General features: G+C 42.7%; 1 protein-coding gene across 1 annotated transcript in view; it reads left to right on the top strand.

Annotated features, from left to right (window-relative positions):
• The first annotated feature begins 1,313 nt into the window (after positions 1 to 1,313).
• Positions 1,314 to 19,321, top strand: part of cacna1fa (calcium channel, voltage-dependent, L type, alpha 1F subunit a) — a 48,650-nt gene continuing 30,642 nt past the window's right edge. The window contains 18 exon segments of the mRNA XM_047364169.1: positions 1,314 to 1,605; positions 3,029 to 3,233; positions 3,363 to 3,468; positions 8,079 to 8,218; positions 8,306 to 8,451; positions 8,541 to 8,693; positions 8,787 to 8,983; positions 10,222 to 10,325; positions 10,440 to 10,582; positions 10,661 to 10,729; positions 10,809 to 10,872; positions 10,975 to 11,001; positions 15,340 to 15,500; positions 15,606 to 15,831; positions 15,921 to 16,128; positions 16,223 to 16,343; positions 16,442 to 16,514; positions 16,639 to 16,702. Coding sequence (XP_047220125.1) covers positions 1,587 to 1,605; positions 3,029 to 3,233; positions 3,363 to 3,468; positions 8,079 to 8,218; positions 8,306 to 8,451; positions 8,541 to 8,693; positions 8,787 to 8,983; positions 10,222 to 10,325; positions 10,440 to 10,582; positions 10,661 to 10,729; positions 10,809 to 10,872; positions 10,975 to 11,001; positions 15,340 to 15,500; positions 15,606 to 15,831; positions 15,921 to 16,128; positions 16,223 to 16,343; positions 16,442 to 16,514; positions 16,639 to 16,702 — 2,226 coding nt within the window. The 5' untranslated portion in view covers positions 1,314 to 1,586.

A 19,321-nucleotide genomic window follows, 5' to 3' on the forward strand; every position in this document is an offset into this window, starting at 1 on the left:
TAACTATGGAGAAGTAAATGTTGCTGCTAATCAATGAGAAAAGTGTTACAGGATGACTTCCAAACTATTTGAAATCCATTATTCTGCAGTGAAAAAAGTGGTAAGTTTAGTTGCTCTGCTCATCTTCACACAAATAAGTGTTCCAGCAAATTCAACCCAAAGTCAGAGTGCAAAATTACAAAACGCCCGAGGGCTTTGTCTCAAACCCTGCAGGCCCCAGCATGTTCAGTTTTAAAGTTCACGACAGTACAATTAGGAAAAATACTGAACAAGTATGATTTGTATGGAGGGGTTTCTAAAAGCAATGTTGCAGCATTCAGGTTGCACTTGGATGAAGCACAAAACTTGAAACTCATGAAACGACTTCCTCTGGACAGAGCAGAAACGTTTGGCCACATGTCACAGAACAATGTTTGGAGAAAACCAAACTCGGCATCTCAGCAGAAACGCCTTATACCAGCTGTCGAGAGTGGTGGTGGAGGGGTGAGGAACTGGGCTTGATTCACAACCACAGGACCTGGACACCTTAAAGTAATCAGACTGACTCAGGCAATGCTGAACACACCTAACAAGATAACATTCCTCGTTGGAGACCCAGAGCTGTCAGGAAATTGCTCTTAGAAAAGTTTTGAAGTGGCTCCAACAGAGTTCAGACCTGAACCCAACCAGCATGTGTGCAAGGTAGAAAATAACTGGATCTATGTAATGGAAACCTTTTTAATGCAAATACCCATGATATGTGCAGCGGATTTAGAATAAATCTTGGAGGAGACGTGCAATTAAGGTTTGTTGCAAAAGCAATGACTGATACTGTGAATTTTGGTATTCACTGAAATCCCTCATTTTTAGCACTTTTATTGCAAATAATATATTATAATTTATCATTTATTCTTGTAATGTGGAGCCAAATTCACTTAAAAATCAAATGCAAGTTGTTTTTGCATTGGTTTCAAAAGGTATTTATATCCATTGTACTTTTGTAGTTTTGCGATAGACTGAGAAGATGCGCCCCCTGCTGCCGCTCCTTCTGTACTGCACAGAGTTTCTACTTCTGCCCCAGGTCCTGATAACAGTTTTATGCAAGTTGCATCGGTCTTCTTTATCTTGACAGTATCCGCTTCTTTTATAAGTGTGATTTTGCAGCTGAATTCCAGAAAGCTGCATTGTTTGTCCCCCTCCACCTGCGCCCTGAAAGATTTCCTCTGTCATCCTTTTAACCGGCTCAGCCTCTTTAATCCCAACGCTCTGACCACCGGCTGCACATGGGCGCTCCTTTCTTCCTGCAACTCTCACCGTTATGTGCCAGCGTCGATAAAACGATTTTGTTGCCATGCAGTGGATTTAATTTGATTTTTATTTTTATTTTCGGGGCTGCAAGCAGGGACAGCACAGAACCGCATGCGCATATAAAATGAGTGGGCGCAGGTTTTTTTCTAACCTCTTGAAGGTTTTCCTAATTTAACAACAAACTAAGGAGACCCCGTTTGGGGTCAGGATTTATATCTGTGATCCTTTGCGCATCACAGAAATCCTAAAGAGTTGATGGTGTGTTACTTTAGGTGACTGCGTTCTTTGGACCTGCGGATATGGACGGAGCAAAGAAAGGTAATACACACAGTAAAATATGTGTATATCTGGCATTGTGCTCACTTTATCCTAGTTGTGTCATGCACTAGGTTGAAAATTACAGTTCTTACAGCACAGGATGTTTCTTTTGTCATCCAATTATTTCCTGCTGCATCTCTGAGGCTGGTTATAGCTGAGAACTTTACGGTGCCCTAGGTGACACTATCTCAAGGCCTTTCCTAACAGGTGTTTATGAGCCTACTTGGGGATAGTGCTACGCTAGGTGATATACTGCTCCCTATAAAGAAGTAGGTCACATCTGGTCTAATCATGTGAGACCTACAGGACACAATATTTCTTTCTTGCCAGCAAATCCTTTCTTATTGGTGTTAGATCACATATATAAGTCGTATAAGAAGGATCTGATGTCCAGGATGGTATCTTACTTTACATGGCCACTGAGTCCATTAAAGTTTTACACTTGAAGCAACTCCCCAGTAGAAAAACTTCTGCAATTTAACCCCAAAACGTCACCGTACCTGGTATTACCCAGAGCTAATTATCCAAACGTACATGTCTATTTCTTTGTCTTTAACCCTTATTTTAAAAAGTCTTTGAAGGAGCTATAAACTCTCTCAGAGAAACAACAGCATTAAGCTTTAGTGCACTCTGAAGCTTTTTCCAACACTGTAGTCCAAAATAACAGTATAGTTCTACAATGTTTGGGCAAAGTACTCTAAAGGGAGGCTAACTTGAACAAATGTCAAGAAACTAGACTATAAATTACACAGTGATAGGTTATGCGCAATTAATTTGTTACAAATCATTCAGAACAGAGATACACAGAATCGTAACGGCAGTATTGTCTGGATAAAAATATTGAAATCACAATCAAGAACATTCAAAAAGTTTTTTTCCTGACTGATAATTTAAGACAGGGCCTATTTTGATGCTAACATTCATACAGCTAAAAACACACAAATTTGTGGAATGATGCTCCCTCCCTGGGAATGGAAAGACCAGTGTTTTCTCTGATAGAGTGGATATAAAAAGTCTACACACTAGATAAAAAACCTTAAACCATTTATCAACTTTGCTGCCTTTAATGTGGCTTATGCCATCTACAATTTTACTGAAAAACAAATCTGTTACAGGGAAAAAAAAAAAAAAAAATCTGTAACAACCAAGTTTCATGAGTGTGCATAAGTTTCTCTCTGAAAGGTGATGTTTGAACCCAGCCAAAAGCCTCATCACTCAAACCAATATGAATCTGCTGAATAGCAGCTTGTGGTCGACAGAACAAAATTACTTTGAGTACAGAGTACATGTCCATTACTAGCACAGAAAGCACTGTGTAATTTGTAATTGATATTGTAAATATTTTTCCTAGATTGAAAATCTAATTTTATATTGTTTCATTCTTTTCTTTCATTTTTATCTTATTTTATTGATTTATTGACAGATGCCCTACCAGTGGACGATGTGGGCAAATCAGACACCCTCGGTTCAACTGGCTCAGCCAGAAAACGGGGAGGGGGGGCCAAAAAGGCGATGCAGGCCAACAAGTCTGCCCTCAGGGCCCCCCGAGCCCTCTGCTGCCTCACTTTAAGCAACCCCATCCGCATGGCGGCACTGGCCCTGGTGGAGTGGAAATATCCTTTTTTTCAGTTGCTTGTGTAACGTTGCATAAGTAATTCTATATTTGTTGCAAAAATGTGAAGCATAGAATATGTTGAGATCTTGGGTTGTAGATTTAATCTGTACATACTTGTTAAATTCTTAACCACATTTTCCAGGCCTTTTGATATCTTCATTCTTCTAGCTATTTTTGCCAACTGTGTGGCCATGGGGGTCACAAAGCCATATCCGGATGATGATTCCAACCGTACCAACCACCAGCTTGTAAGTATCTCATTTTTTAAGTAGAAACACGTTTCTTGGGTCAGTCTCTTGCAAAAGTATGTTACATCCCTCCAACCTCGCATTTTGTCACTACAAACTTCAGTGTATTTTATTGGGATTTTTTGTGATAGAATAGCATAAAGTTGTGAAGTGAATGAAATGATATATAGTTTTCAAAATAATTTATATTCAATACTTGGTTGGGGCTCCTTTTGCATGATTTACTGTCTCAATGTGGTGTGGCATAGAGGCGATCAGTCTGTGGTTCTGCTGAGATGTAATAAAAGCCCAGGTTGCTTTAATAGCAGCTTTCAGCTCATCTGCCTTGTTGGGTCAGGTGTCCCTCATCTTTCTCTTGATAATACTCAATAGATTATCTATGGGGTTCAGGTCAGGCCAGTTTGCTGGCCAAGCTGGTGCAGTAACAACATGGTCATTAAACCAGCTTTTGGTACCTTTGACAGTGTGGGCAAGTGTCAAGTCCTGCTGGAAAATGAAGTCAGCATCTCCATAAAGCTTGTCAGCAGAAGGAAGCATGAAGTGCTTTAAAATGTCCTGGTAGATGTGCCTCTCCACTCTTTCTCCAGACTCTGGAACTTTAATTTCCAAATGAAATGCAAACTTTACTTTTATCTGAAAAAAACACTTTGCACCGCTAAGCAACAGTCCAGTTCTTTTTCTCCTCATCCCAGGTAAGATGCTTCTGACATTATCTCTGGTTCATGAGTAGCTTGACATGAAGAATGTGACATTTGTAACCCATGTGTAGGATTTTTATGTTCGTACTGGCTCTTTGGGTGCCGACGCCAGCCTCAGTCACCTCCTTGAGAAATTCCACCAAATTCTTGAATGGATTTTGCTTGATAACCCTTCCAATGCTGCAGTTATCTCTGTTGCTGGAGCACCTTTTCTTGCCATACTTTTTCCTTCCACTCAACCTTCTATGATAATGTTTGGTTACAGCACTCTCTGAACAAACAGCTTCTTTAGCAGTTACCTGTGACTATCTTTGGGCATCTGTCAAGTCAACAGTCTTAATAATGTGGTTGGCCATAATATTGCAGTTACATAACATTTATATAGTAAAATGCTTATTTTTAAACAAACTGGTCTTATGTAGTATTAAAATTTTCTGAAACATTGCATTTTAGGTTTTTATTACCTATAAGCTGTAGGACCCATAGATAAGAAGAGAACAAATCAGGTCACTTCAAGTAAATGGTAAACAGAGATGTCTGATTTGGGGTATCTGTATGTTCTACTCAGGGGCAAAAGACAGAGACCTAAGGAGAAAACCTCAAACAGGTGTCGCATGAATTTGCTTTGATTGGCACCATTCTGTTGTAAGTCTAGTTGTATGTTTGGGGTAGTTGTCCTGCTGTTAGGTGAAGAGCAGAATGTCCACAGCATCATGCTGCCACCGCCATGTTTCATGGCAGAACGTGGTGTATGGAGGGGATGTGTAGAGTTAGTTCACCTCCACACAGCGTTTTACATGTTGGCCAGAAAGTTCAGTTTTGATCTCATCTGACCAGAGCACCTTTTTCCACGTTTGCTGTGTCTCTTCATGTCTTGTTGCAAACTGCAAATGGGACATATTATGATTTTCTTTACACAAAAGCTGTCTTCTGACGACTCTTCCACAAAGGCCAGATTTGTGGAGTGAAGACCTAATAGCTGTCTTATCAATATTCTTCCACCTGAGCTCCTTCAGGGTTACCATGGGCCTCTTGGCTTCATCTCTAATCATCATCTTGTCCATCCTGTCAGTTTAGGTGGATGATCATGAATTTTAGTTGTGACACACTCTTTCCATTTTAAGATAATGGATTGAACAGTGCTTTATATTGCTTTATAACCTAATCCTGCTTTAAACGTCTCCACAACGTACCCCCGGACCTGTCTGCTGTGTTCCTTGGTCTTAATGTGTGTTTTCACTAATGTTCTCCAATAAACCTCTGATGCCTTCACAGAACAGCTGGATTTATACAGAGATTAGGCTGCTCATTGTTTGAGTGTATTTACAAATGAGTTATTTCTTTCTGAAGGCAAATGGTTGAATTGGATTTTATTTAGGAGTGTCTTCAAATACTTCAGAAACATATTGGCTCAGACATAATGAAATTAAGTTATATAAATGTTTTATTGGTCTCTAAAGACAGGAAAGACTTAAAATGACACACATTATGTCATTTTCACAGAATATAATGACCCAGTTTTCATCCAGCATTGACAACCTGATGAGTTTCTTCTGATTTAGCTGATAATAGTTTCAATTGAAGGAAAATAAAGCAAACTAATTGAAAAGTTAGATGTACCCTTAGAATTGTATAAAAGTAAAACCAATAAAAGTACAAAGAATAGACTTTATATCCGATATTTGACAAAGTGCTTTAGAAGAAGACAATTTTACACATACAGCAAGCTTAATATGTTATAGAAATGTATAAAATCATATATTTTTTTTTTATAGTTTGTGAAACAGACAAAATGAGCACTTGAATTTTCTTGTGAAGAACAGTGGGCAGGTATGTTGCCTAAACCAGGAAGTGAGTTTTCAAATGCTGCTGGAGGTAGTGGTGTGTGAAGCAAAAAAGTTGTGCTGTGACCTCCACTGGGCGAGCTTGTCAGAGATCATGACTTACTTAAACACCAACCATCTGCCTCTCCTTCTCCCCCTCTCCAAGTCTCTCATTATTACTCTCATCTGATCAGTTTTATCACAAAATGACCTGGTGGGTGAAATGAAATCTGTTTGTAGAAATAAATCAATCAGCCTGACTTAAAAGTTGATTAAAATGTTTACATTATGCACAGAGGCCAAAATTGTTGATAAAATATTGTTGGAGCAATCCTTTTATGGCATGCACATTGCATAAAATATACAAAATAAAAGCTTGAATTCCAGTTTTAGTGTTTTTAAAGCATAGTACACCTCCATCCACACACAAGCATGCACACATATGCACACGTATGCAGACATGCACATGTACATACCAGCAGCAGGATGAATGTTTGTAGATCCCTTTATTGGATTTCACAGATGAGTTAAGCTGACTCTATAAGATCTGTTGCAGGGATTTATTATCTCTTACTGATCTTTTTTTGTAAGCACTGAATGCTTTTCAAGCATTAAACTAGTTATATTGTGTTAAAATACACCACTGCAGGATAACAGTATCAGCCTGAGGTAAGGTGAGGTCCAAGTAGCATTAATTAGCAGGATTAACCTGAAAGTACACAGCAAAGTGATGTGGAGACAGTGTGTTTTAGGGGGTATGTTAGCAGGTTAGAAAACTATTCCAGCTCCATTCTTAATGATCAGACGGATTGCCAATTTAGCACCACGTAAAACAATTATCTGTCAATTTGTAATGAATAGTGACTAAACATGATCTCTCTAAAAATGCTTTTAAAAAGCAGTAAATTCCACTCTGGTAAATAGTGTAAAAAGCTTCACAATAATTGAATTACTTTTATATAATTATTCAAAAAGAAGCCACAATAAGAAATTGGGACACATTTATCAGCACCCCAAATTTAAATTTTGCCTTGACGTTTTTGTGAGCTGTTTTACTTTTTAAGTTGGTCAAGTTGAACATGTATACTTCATCACTTTCTGTTTCTGTGTGGTAAAAAAGTATGACATGTTAGAGAGACACAGACATTTCTGTTAGTTGCACTTCAAAATGGGAAAGACAAGACAGCATGTTCTTCCTGTGTTGATCTCCACAAGTCATGAAACAAGAGCAGCTATTTACTTGCCCACACCTACAGTAGGAGCAATAAGTGAAACGTTTAAAACAACTTGAACTATGACAAACAAAGGCATGTTTATCTTACAGCAGAGACGTTTGGTGTCATGGATCATCAAGACTTCAAAAAACCTTTAGACATGAACTACATACCAAGAGGTTGTGTGAAAAACAAGTAATTATAAAGGCTTTTCTGTCCTACCATAACAAATGTACATGTGTGGAGTTTGATGAACACTGGTGGATTTTAAATGGAGCTGTTTTGTTTTGTAAAATAAGACTAAGCCTAAGTCTTTTGCAACAAGCAAACAAAGCGTTAGTATGTGAAAAAGCACCTCATGCACACTGTTAAGTGCAGTAATGGTTCTGTGATACTGTGGGCCTGTTTCTCTTTCAAAGGTCCAGGGAACGCTGCTCTATCTTTGCACTACCAGTACATTTAAATGCAAATATGGTGGCTTCTGCAACAAATTGACAGCTGTGCAAGATATATGGGCAGGTCAGTTCAGAAATGTACACAGGATCAACCTTCCATGTTCATCTAAATTCCCAGAACTAAGTCTCAAAGGAAATCAGTAGGGAGAGCTGAAATGAAGGAAGCATCTGAGAGGACATAGGACTCTGGATGACCTGTTATCCTTGACAGAAGAAAGTACTCTTGTATTGTTAAAAAAGGTTGTTTTACCAGCAGGGACAATTTTTTTTCACCACTGAAAAAAAGTATGAAAACTAAAATTCAAAATTTTCTTGTGAAAGATTATACTCGTCCAATAAAAATCTATATATTTTAAGATTTTTTACACTTTACCAGGAGTGCCATTAACACCAAAGTGGTGATCTTTGCTTTGATTTTAGGAAAGAGTTGAATATGTCTTCCTCGTCATCTTCACCATTGAGACCTTCACCAAGATTCTTGCCTATGGTTTAGTCATGCACCCCAGCGCCTACATACGCAGCGGCTGGAACCTGCTGGATTTCGTTATTGTCATCGTCGGGTATCTAATGGCCTCAAAAGTCCCAATTTACTTTTGTCAGACTTAAATAAAACCTATAGAGCAACGGTGATGTTCTCCTCTGAGTAGGTTGTTCAGTGTGATGGCGGAGGGCATGACGGATCATAAGCCCGGAGAGGCCCACCATGCTGCAGGAAAACCTGGAGGTCTGGATGTGAAAGCTCTCAGAGCCTTCAGGGTGCTGCGACCTCTTCGGCTTGTATCTGGCGTGCCGAGTATATATATTTTTTTACATTTAATACATTTTTTTCAGTTGGCCTTTGTTTCTGTCCGTCATTTACTTCAATGTTGTTTGTCCTATCAGGTTTACAGATTGTGTTGAACTCCATCATGAAGGCCATGGTCCCACTGCTCCACATCGGCATGCTTGTCATGTTTGTCATCATAATCTACGCCATCATTGGTTTGGAGCTTTTCCTTGGCAGGATGCACAAGACGTGCTTTGACACCAGCACAGGTCTGTCCGCTGGCTGGATTTTCCCACATTTCCCATACTTCCCTGATGTGCTGCTTCAATGCCTGTGGTTCTCCTGCTGTGTTCCTGCCACAGGTCTCATGGTGGAGGACGATCCGTCACCGTGTGCTTTTGCAGGGGTCGGCCGCTTATGTGTCACCAATGGGACTGAATGCAAGGGAAAGTGGGAGGGACCAAATGGTGGCATCACGAACTTTGACAACATTTTCTTTGCCATGCTCACAGTTTTCCAGTGCATCACTATGGAGGGTTGGACAGATGTGCTCTACTGGGTACACACACATTTTCTCCACAGTTCCCACACTGCATTCTGTCAATAGTCCAGTTAATACTTCCCACAATCTTTGTAACCACTAAGATACAGATGTGTAAAAGGCCTTAAAATAAATTCACCTTTTATTGCAGTAGCATTATCTCACCTTTATTTTGAACACAATTATTAATCCGCCACACTTATTGGTAAACCTAACAATTCATATAAATTAAGTATAACTAAAGATTTTCTTTAATTTATTCTCAACCTTTTTAGATTATCAATGTTTTGAGGAATTGTTCGTTAGTTATCCATGGCTTCTCTTTTTACTGGGATATGAATACAATGTGGTGCAGAGGCCCATTTCTCCTTGCCACAAGAGAACATTTTATTCAAGTAATGTGTGTAGATCCGGCCTGTACATGTCGAGTCCTCGAGAACTGCTATCCAGGAACTTTTAGATGCATCCCTTCTCGGACACAACTGAATCAAATGGCTGAATTCATTCATCAGCATTCAGTCATTCAGCTCCACAGAGCCCTGGTAACAAAACTTTTAATTGATTCTGGTGTGTTGGAACAAGGATGCATCTAAAAGTAGCTCCCGAGGACTGGACTCGGGTGTAGATAGCTAAAATTCTCCATATCTACAGCCAACAGCAATAATGAAAACATTTCAGTTTTGAAATGCTGCTGTGGCTCTACCTGGAACTTTGTTATTTGGTCAGATGAGACAAAGACTGAGTTTTTTTGTAAGAAACACTACAGGTAGGTTTACTCGAAACAAGGGATGAATATGCAGATAAGCAGCTCACGTGTCTTGCTACGTAAGAAGAGGATCTGTAATACTGTGGGCTCTGGAAACCACGCTAGAAGGCATGGCTTCATAAACTTCTCAAAATATTAGACAATTTTGCCTAAAAATGGGTTGCCCTTGTTTCTTTCAGCAGGATAATGATCTTAAACACAGCAAAGGTTCACCAGCTACAAAATCCACCTCAGCCCTAAGTCCTTTAGAAAACCTGTGGAGTGGCTGGGGATTTAATTGTAATGCTAATAGGTGTGGCATCAATGATTTTGTTATGAATAATAATAATAATAACAATAATTCTGAATGAATGTATTGAAAATACTTTCAAAATTTTCCATGTGAGATTATGTTGATGCGATACAAAATGACTTTATTTTGACTTTTACGCATCTTTACGAGGGGTGCCTGCAAGATTTGAATGTGTTGTATAAATGTATTTTCACACAGATGAACGACGCCATTGGACATGATATTCCATGGGTTTACTTTGTTTCTTTAGTCATCTTCGGATCATTTTTCATCATCAACCTCGTTTTGGGTGTATTGAGCGGGTAAGTAGTAATCTGCCTTGCAGAATTCCAATTTCTTCTAAATCATTCACCACTAAACATCGATAAGGCTCTTGCAGCATGTTTTTGTAAAGTTTGGAGGGTTTGCCTTTACAGAGAGTTCTCTAAAGAAAGAGAGAAGGCCGTCGCACGTGGAGAGCTGCAGAAAGCTCAGGAGAGCAAGCAGATGGAGGAGGACATGATTGGCTACATGGACTGGCTTATAGAAGCCGAGGATGTGGATGAAGAAGGAAACAAACGTTAGTTTTAAAAATACACAGTTGCACCTTATAGAATTGTAGCCTCCTATTAAAAATGATCTTTTTGCATTTCTGAAGGTGCTGCAATTGCAAAGAAAAAGATGATGAAAAAGTTTGGTTGGTACAAACACAGCGAGGATGGAGGAGGTACAAAAACTACGAGTTTCATTTCTGCTTAATTAGTTTTTGTGGCTACAGTTTGCAGACAATGTTTTGTGTTTAACAGAGTCGGACTCTGATGATGACATCGCATACCTCGACGATGATCATGGTTTCTGTGCTTCTCTCATGTAAGTCAACAGAGGAGAGACAAAGTTCATTAATTAATCAGCAGCATGCAAGACAGGATTTTTTAATATGCTAAAATGCTTCTCTTTTCTGTTTCTTTTAAGGGCGAGGATGATGGCCAATAGCTTCTGGTGGGATATTTTTACTCAATATGGTTCTTTGTGAAACCTGGGAGGAGTACTAATTTTGACTGACCTCATACTCGTACTTGTTGTCTTCCGCTTTATCCGGGACCGGGTCGCGGGGGCAGCAGACTCATTAGAGACACCCAGACGTCCCTCTCCCCAGACACCTCCTCCAGCTCCTCTGGGCAGAGCCCAAGGCGTTCCCAGGCCAGCCGTGAGACATAGTCCCTCCAGCGTGTCCTGGGCCTCCACCCAGTGGGATGTGCCTGGAACACCTAGAAGGCGTCAAGGAGGCATCCGGTATAGATGCCCAAGACACCTCAACTGGCTTCTCTTGATGTGGAGAAGCAGTGACTCTACTCTGAGCCCCTCCCGGATGGCCGAGCTCCTCACACTATCTCTAAGGTTTTCCCGTCGAGAACCATGGCCTCGGACTTGGAGAAGCTGATCTTCATCACACTCAGCTGCGATCCGCCCCAAAGGAAGCTGTAGGTCTTGGCTGGTGGGGGCCACGAGGACCACGTCATCTGCAAAAAGAAGAGACGAAATACTCTGGTCCCCAAACCAGACCTTACCAGGGAGGCTGAGGAGTGTGATCTCCCTGTAGTTGGATGACAGCCCCACAACATCCAGAGATTTGAGGTACTCAGGGCAGATCTCATCCACCCCAAAGCCCTGCCACCACTGAGCTTTTTAACCACCTCGGTGACTTCAGCCCGAGTGATGAAAGAGTTTAACCCCGAGTCCCCAGCCTCTGCTTCCACAAGGAAATGTGTGATGGCGGGATTGAGGAGATCCTCGAAGTACTCCTTCTACCACCCGATAATGTCCCCAGTCGTGGTCAGCAGCCTCCCACCCCCACTGTAAACAGTGTTAGCGTAGCACTGCTTCCCCCTCCTGAGGTGCCGGACGGTTTGTCAGAATCGCTTCGAGGCCAACCGGTGGTCCTTCTCTATGGCCTCACCGAACTCCTCCCAGGCCCGAGGTTTTGCCTCTGCCACAGCCCGGGCTGTGGCACACTTGGCCACACGGTACCCGTCAGCCGCCTCGGGAGTCCCACAAGCCAACCACAGCCGAGAGGACTCCTTCTTCAGCTTGACAGCGTCCCTTACTGCCGGTGTCCACCACCGGGTTCGGGGATTGTGGCCACGACAGGCACTGCAGATCTTACGGCCGCAGCTACGGGCAGCAGCATCGACAATAGATGCGGAGAACATGGTCCACTCCGACTCTATGTCTCCAGCATCTCCCGGAATCTGGTCAAAGCTCTCCCGGAGGTGGGAGTTGAATCCATTCCTGGCTGAGGGCTCTGCCAGATGTTCCCAGCAGACTCCTTACTATGCGCTTGGGCCTGCCAAGTCTGTCTGGCTTTCTCCTCTTCCAGGTCTGACGACACGACAACAAAGTCGATCATCAACTTCCCGTCTAGGGTGTCCAGGTGCCATGTGCACTGATGAACACCCTTATGTTTGAACATGGTGTTCATTATGGACAATCCGTGACTAGCACAGAAGTCTAATAATGAAACACCACTCAGATTCAGATTGGGGAGGAGATTCCCCCTGATCACGCCCCTCCAGGTGTCACTGTCGTTTCCCACGTAGGCGTTGAAGTCCCCCAGCAGAATAATGGAGTCCCCAGGAGGGGCACTATCCAGCACCCCCGACAGGGATGCCAAGAAGGCCGGGTACTCCGCCCTACCGCTCGGCCCATAGGCCGAAACGACAGTCAGAGACCTGTCCCCAACCCGAAGGCGGAGTGATGCGACCCTCTCATCCACTGGGGTAAACCCCAACACGAGACGGCTGAGCTGGGGGGCAACAAGCAAACCCACCCCAGCCCGCCGCCTTTCCCCATGGGCCACTCCAGAGTAGAAGAGAGTCCAGCCCCTCTCGAGGAGACGGGTTCCAGAGCCCACGCTGTGCGTGGAGGCAAGCCAGACTATTTCTAGTTGATATCTCTCGGCCTCCCACACAACCTTAGGCTCCATCCACCCCAGCGAGGTGACATTCCACATCCCTAGAGCCCACCTAAGCATCCGGGGATCGGGCTGCCGAGGTCTCCACCTTCGTCTACCGCTCAATCCTCTTTGCACCAGTCCCTCGTGGTTCCCCCTGCAGGTGGTTGGCCCATTGGGGGACTGAGCTTTTGTCTTAATAATGGATTCTTTGCATTAGCAGTTATTAGATTATTTAAAAATAAAATCAGGTATAAAAATGCATTGGTGTGTTTGAGCCAATGTCTATTTTAGGATCAGATACAAAGTGAAACATTTCATTGTTCATTTTGTCATCGTAGTTTATTTTAAATGCGGAGCCTAGCAAATGTTTTTTTTTCTGTTCATATCATCTCTGCACAGCTACCAAAATACTTTAAATTTTTTTGCTTGTATAATTACAATGTTTTTATTGTCGAATCATAATAGGTTCAGTTACATCTAAAAAGTTGGATGGAACCTATATTCATCATTTAGCAGAGCTTCCCAAATCAAAAGGGCATTGAACAGCCTCTGGTGCAAGAGGGATTTTTAAGGGATGCTATTAAAATGGAGTGAGTGGAAAATTGAATGTTCCTGCCTTACTTCTCCTTAGAAGGAAAGACTGATACCCCTAAAACACCATTGCTTATCTAGCTTTTGTTTATATAGTGTGAGTAGATAAAAAGTCTACATAACGTTTCTGCATTGTCTCTCACTGCATCTGATACGTTGACAGACTTAATTTGTCACCAGCTGAGTGCTGGCCTTGGATGTTTTTGGTGTTTCCATAACAATATCTGTAGCAGAAACTCAGAAACTACATGTACACTACACAAACGTTCCACTGATAAGAAATTTACAATCATGCTACAGAAATGTTGAGGCAATGAGCCGATACTTGTTTTCATGCAAGACTGTGCAGGTGCTATGTCTGCACTGATGAAGACTAACTCACCTAGACTTACCTCTGCTGGGGAACTGGGCTGTTGTTACTCATTAATCCAACTAATAATTATTTTATGATTTCAGGGTACTTATAGACAGAGCATTGATCTTTCTGGTGATCATATAGTACAGAAAAAAAAACATGACAGCTGCAGCAAAAAGTCATTAAATCTCTGTATAAATTTACCTGTTCTGTGACAACCTCTCATTAGTGAACAAACAGCATTACAAAGAGCCACGAACACATCAGACAAGCCAGGGAGAAATCTGTGGAGAAGTTGGATTATTAAAAAAATACCAAGCTCTGACCATCTCCCGGAGCTCTGGTTTATTTGTTGTTTGGAAAGGAAAAGCCTATGGCATAGCTGCAACCCTAATAAGATATGACCATCCACCTAAACTGAGAGGCTGGGTAAGAAGTGAACTAATTAGAGAAGCTGCCAGGAGGCCAATGGTAACTCTGAAGGAGCTGCAGAGATCCACAGCTCAGCTGGGAGAATCTGTCATCAGGACAGTTATTAGTTATGAACTCCACAAAGTGGGACTGGGAAAAAGTGGCATAAGTGGAAAGTCACAAGAAGACTTGGATGCAATTCACCACAAGTAGGGAGCACAGTTCTTATTAGTTGGTCCGAAGACAAAGAGAGTGCAGAGAGGTGACCACCAAAACTATTAAATGAATTTCCTGTACATATCAGACAGGCTGACTCGCTTTCTGCATCTAAATCTTTTTTTAAAAACACAATTCTTCTCTTTTAACCAGGTTTATGATGTTGGCATTTGTGGTTTTTGTTGCGGTTTGTTTTTATGAATTTGCTCTCTATTTTACTTGTTTTTATTGAGATTTTGCTTTTATTGTTTTTATTTGTTTTTCAGCTTTTTAAGGTGTGTAAAGCACTTTGGCCAAATGGGTTGTATTTTGTAGAAATACAGCTGAGTAGACTACTTCTGTAAGGGACCAAATGTGACAGGACTTGTATACATGGCATCATAAGAAATAGTGTCACAGCAGCTTGAAAAAAATCACAAATGTTCCCTGGAGGAATCATTTTGAAAACTCAAAGTTATCTTCGCAAGTAAGGAACATCTATAGTTGTTCTTGTCTTTCAGTAAAACAAGATGCTCCTTTCTATGAGTCTGAAACATTGAGAGAGCTCAGTGTCGCAATTCCTGTCAAGAATTTAAAGATGAAGCTCTATCCCACATTTATCTCTGTTACTCTGCAGCCGACTTGTTTTAGTTTACCTAGAAGCTGTTAAAGGTTCATTTATGTCTAGTGCAGGAAGTGCATAAAAAGAGGGGTTACATTTATTCAAACACTAAATTTGAAAGTAGATATTTTCTGTAAATTAAACACCACTTGATTGTCTGAATTTCATTGTGAACTTTTTACACTAATGTGAGGCTGTATTTGTCTTTAGTGACCAGTTGTGCCAGCTGAACCATACAATGAGAAAAAACTGCCGCGTTGCAGCGAAGACCGCAAACTTCTACTGGTTGGTGCTGCTGCTGGTGTTTCTCAACACGGTGGCCAGCGCCTCGGAGCATTACGGTCAGCCCACATGGCTCACAGAAATGCAGGGTAATAAAAAGAACAACCCAGAATTACTTCTGCCAGGATTTTATGGTCCACTATTCGAAACACGTATTAGAAAGATTTAATCATGCATTTTCTCTTTTCCCTTAGAGCGAGCCAATAAGATCCTGCTGCTGCTCTTCACCTTGGAGATGTTGATGAAGATGTATGCCTTTGGTCTTCAGATCTACTTCATGGCCCTGTTCAACCGCTTCGACTGCTTCGTGGTGTGTGGCGGCATTCTCGAGACGCTGCTTGTAGAGATGGATGTCATCCCACCTATTGGCATCGCTGTGCTGCGCTGCATCCGACTGCTCAGGATTTTCAAGATGACCCGGTGAGCAGTACCAGAGCAACAGAAAGGTATACATATTCAGATCAAACTCAGGTTCATCATGTGTATCCATCCCTTTTCTCCATCTTCAGGCACTGGGCTGCCCTCTCCGATCTGGTCACCTCACTGCTCAACTCCATGAAAGCTATCTGCTCCCTCCTACTGCTGCTCTTCCTCTTCCTCATCATCTTCGCCTTGCTGGGGATGCAGTTGTTTGGAGGGAAGTTCAACTTTGATGAGACTCAGATGAAGAGAAGCACATTTGACTCCTTCCCTCAGGCTCTGTTAACATGTTTCCAGGTGATATGCATCTCTCTAGTAATACTCTATAGTACAAGTTCTTCCCTTTGACTAACTGGGTCCTGGGATTCCTCTGCGTGCCAATCCATTGCAGATTCTCACCGGAGAGGACTGGAACGCCGTGATGTACGATGGCATCATGGCATATGGAGGGCCAATCTTCCCTAACATGGTGGTTTGCATTTACTTCGTCATCCTCTTCGTCTGTGGTAACTGTATCCTTTTTCACTAAAGCAAATTAGAATCCCAGCTCTGTGTAAATGTAATGTTGTCCCACAAAGAAACAAATCCTACTCCTTGACACTGGGATCAGACATCCTGCTCAATGTCTTCTTGGCTATTGCTGTGGATAACTTGGCAGGAGGTGGTGAAAAGAAAACAGTAGAGTAAGTTGTAGTAATCATCAATCTCAGACACTTCTATGACCTTTTTGTTTTCCTGTGGTTGTGCTTTGATCACATTACAAAGGTTTCATCCGAGCCAAACTGTGGTGTTCCCCTTTTTATTCAGGGAAAAAAAGGAAGAAGAAGAGGAGTGGGATGAGGACGAGGAGAAGGAGGACGAAGATGCAGGGGTAGAGCATGTTTAAGTCTTTGTTTGATTCGTTTCCCTTCTGCTGCACCCTCAACAATTGTTGGCTCCCTGGGTAAAGATGTGTAAAAGGCTTTGAACCAAACAAACTTTTTTGCAGTGATACCATCTCTTATTCTAAGCACTTTAATTCAGTGGAGGAAGAAAGTCATGACTGCTATGAATCAGAAAAAGGTGGACCCAAGATTCAGCCAGACACAGTACTGAAAGTTTAAAAGGTTTATTCAGCCACAGGAAAACGTCACACAGGTAACACTCCTCACAGCTTCCAGGAATCACTGAGGCAGAAAGAGGGATTAGTGACTTGTAGTCTCTCCAGATTTTGCAGGGATCAGAAAAGCCACTAACCTGCTTTTGTCTTGAGTGGTACTTGAAACCCAGAGGGGAAACCTCAGTGGGCGGCAGGCGGTGATCTCCACAGCACAGGTAAGAAGTGACTCCAGGCTGAATAATCCGAGGGCTAGGCTGGCTCAATAATCCAAGGACAGAAACAGGGTCAACGATCGGAACAAGAGGCGTCAGGCAAGGGGCAAGCAGAGGCATAAACCAGATGCAGGAAACAAGGTCGACAACCAAAATCCAAATAGTCTGACAGGGAGCAGGCAGAGGTATAAATCCAAAAGGCAAGGCAAGGTCAAGAACAATGATCAGACAGGAAGGAACGCTGGATATCTACTCACACAATGGCTTTCAAAAATCTGGCACCGTCTGCTTGTCAGAGTCAGTATATATCAGGGAAGACACAGGTGCTTGGCATTCCACAGATTGCACTACACTGCAGCAGCCACCAGGTGCATCTAATCTGCTGATTGTAGCCAGGGAGACAGGGTAGAGCAGACGTGCCAGAATCATAACAGTACCCCCCCTCTAAGGTCCGGCTCCTGACGGACCACGAGGCTGATCAGGATGGAGACGATGAAACTCATGAATTAGGTCCTTATCATTGATGAACCTCGTAGGAATCCAAGTCCGTTCCTCGGGCCCATAGCCCTCCCAGTCAACCAGGTATTGCATTCCACGTCCTCTTCGCCTGGACCTGAGAATGCGCCAGACCGAGAACACTGGACCACCATCAATGACCCGGGTAGGAGGTGGGTCCAAGTCGGGGCTCCACGAAGGGCTTGACCTGAGAAACTTGGAACGTGGGGTGAATCCTCATGGAGTTGGGTAATCTCAGTCGTACAGCAACAGGGTTGATGATCTTGGAGATTGGGAAAGGTCCAACAAATCGGGGTGCCGATTTCCGGGATTCTACCCTTAATGGGAGGTACTTGGTGGAGAGCCAAACTTTCTGCCCCACCTGGTACTTAGGGGCAGGGATTCGTCTCCGGCTGGCCGTTCTTGACTGAACCAGTGACATTCTGATCATCCATCTCCTGGCCTATCTCCATATTCTTTGGTACCTTAGGGCAGCCGCTTGGGCGGACGGAACATTAGCTTCTCTCTCCTGAACTGAAAACATGGGTGGCTGGAAACCAAACACAACATGAAAAGGGGACAAACCAGTGGCACTTGATTGCATAGAGTTCATGGCGTATTCAACCCAGGGCAAATTTTGTGACCACTTGCTTGGGTCAGACTCACATAAGATACGAAGTTTGGTTTCAGCTTTTTGGTTGGCTCTCTCGGTTTGGCCATCAGACTGAGGATGAAACCCTGAGGAAAGACTAACAGAAATTCCCAACAAAGAACAAAACTCCTTCCAGAAACGTGACACAAATTGGGGTCCTCTATCGGAAACAATGTCATTTGGGATTCCATGGAGCCTGAAAACTTCTCGGGTCAATATCTCACCCATATCCTTAGCAGATGGAAGCTTCTCCAACGGCACCAGATGAACCATCTTTGAAAATCTGTCAATTATGGTTAGTAGTACAGAGTGACCATTAGAAACCGGTAGACCTGTCACAAAATCCATCGCAATATGTGACCATGGGTGAGGGGGAATTGGCAAAGGGTGCAACAACCCCGCAAGGGGGCGACGAGAAGGCTTAGCTCGACAACATTCAGCAACAAAGTCTTTGACATCCTTGACCAGCGATGGCCACCAAAACTGAGTTCGAACTGTCTGAATGGTTCTGCTGATTCCTGGATGACAAACTAAACGGGAGCAATGACAAGACTCCAATACCTTAGGCACAAGGCGTTCAGGGACAAAACAGCGGTCAGGTGGACATGATGGTGGGATAGGCAGATCTCTAATGGCTTCCTGGACCTCCCTTTCCACCTCCACTCAGCACACAGACAACCTGACGGTTTCAGGAAGGATAAACTCCTCTTCACCCGCAGACTGAGATTCTTTAGGCTCTTGAATCTGGGATAGGGCGTCAGATTTGCCATTTTTACTCCCTGCCCTGTAAGGGAGAAATTAAAACGACCAAACAACAAATCCCACCTAGCCTGTCAGGGGTTTAGCCGTTTTGCTGATTTCAGGTACTCCAAGTTCTTATGGTTAGTCCACACCATAAACGGCTCCTTAGTCCCCTCCAGCCAATGTCTCCACTCTGTCAACGCCAACTTGACAGCCAATAACTCTCTGTCTCCCACGTCGTAATTCCGCTCAGCCTGTGACAGAGTCCTTGAAAAGAAGGCACATGGGTGA

This window comes from Girardinichthys multiradiatus, chromosome 1 (genome assembly GCF_021462225.1).
Source record: "Girardinichthys multiradiatus isolate DD_20200921_A chromosome 1, DD_fGirMul_XY1, whole genome shotgun sequence".
NCBI classification, from domain to species: Eukaryota; Metazoa; Chordata; class Actinopteri; order Cyprinodontiformes; family Goodeidae; genus Girardinichthys; species Girardinichthys multiradiatus.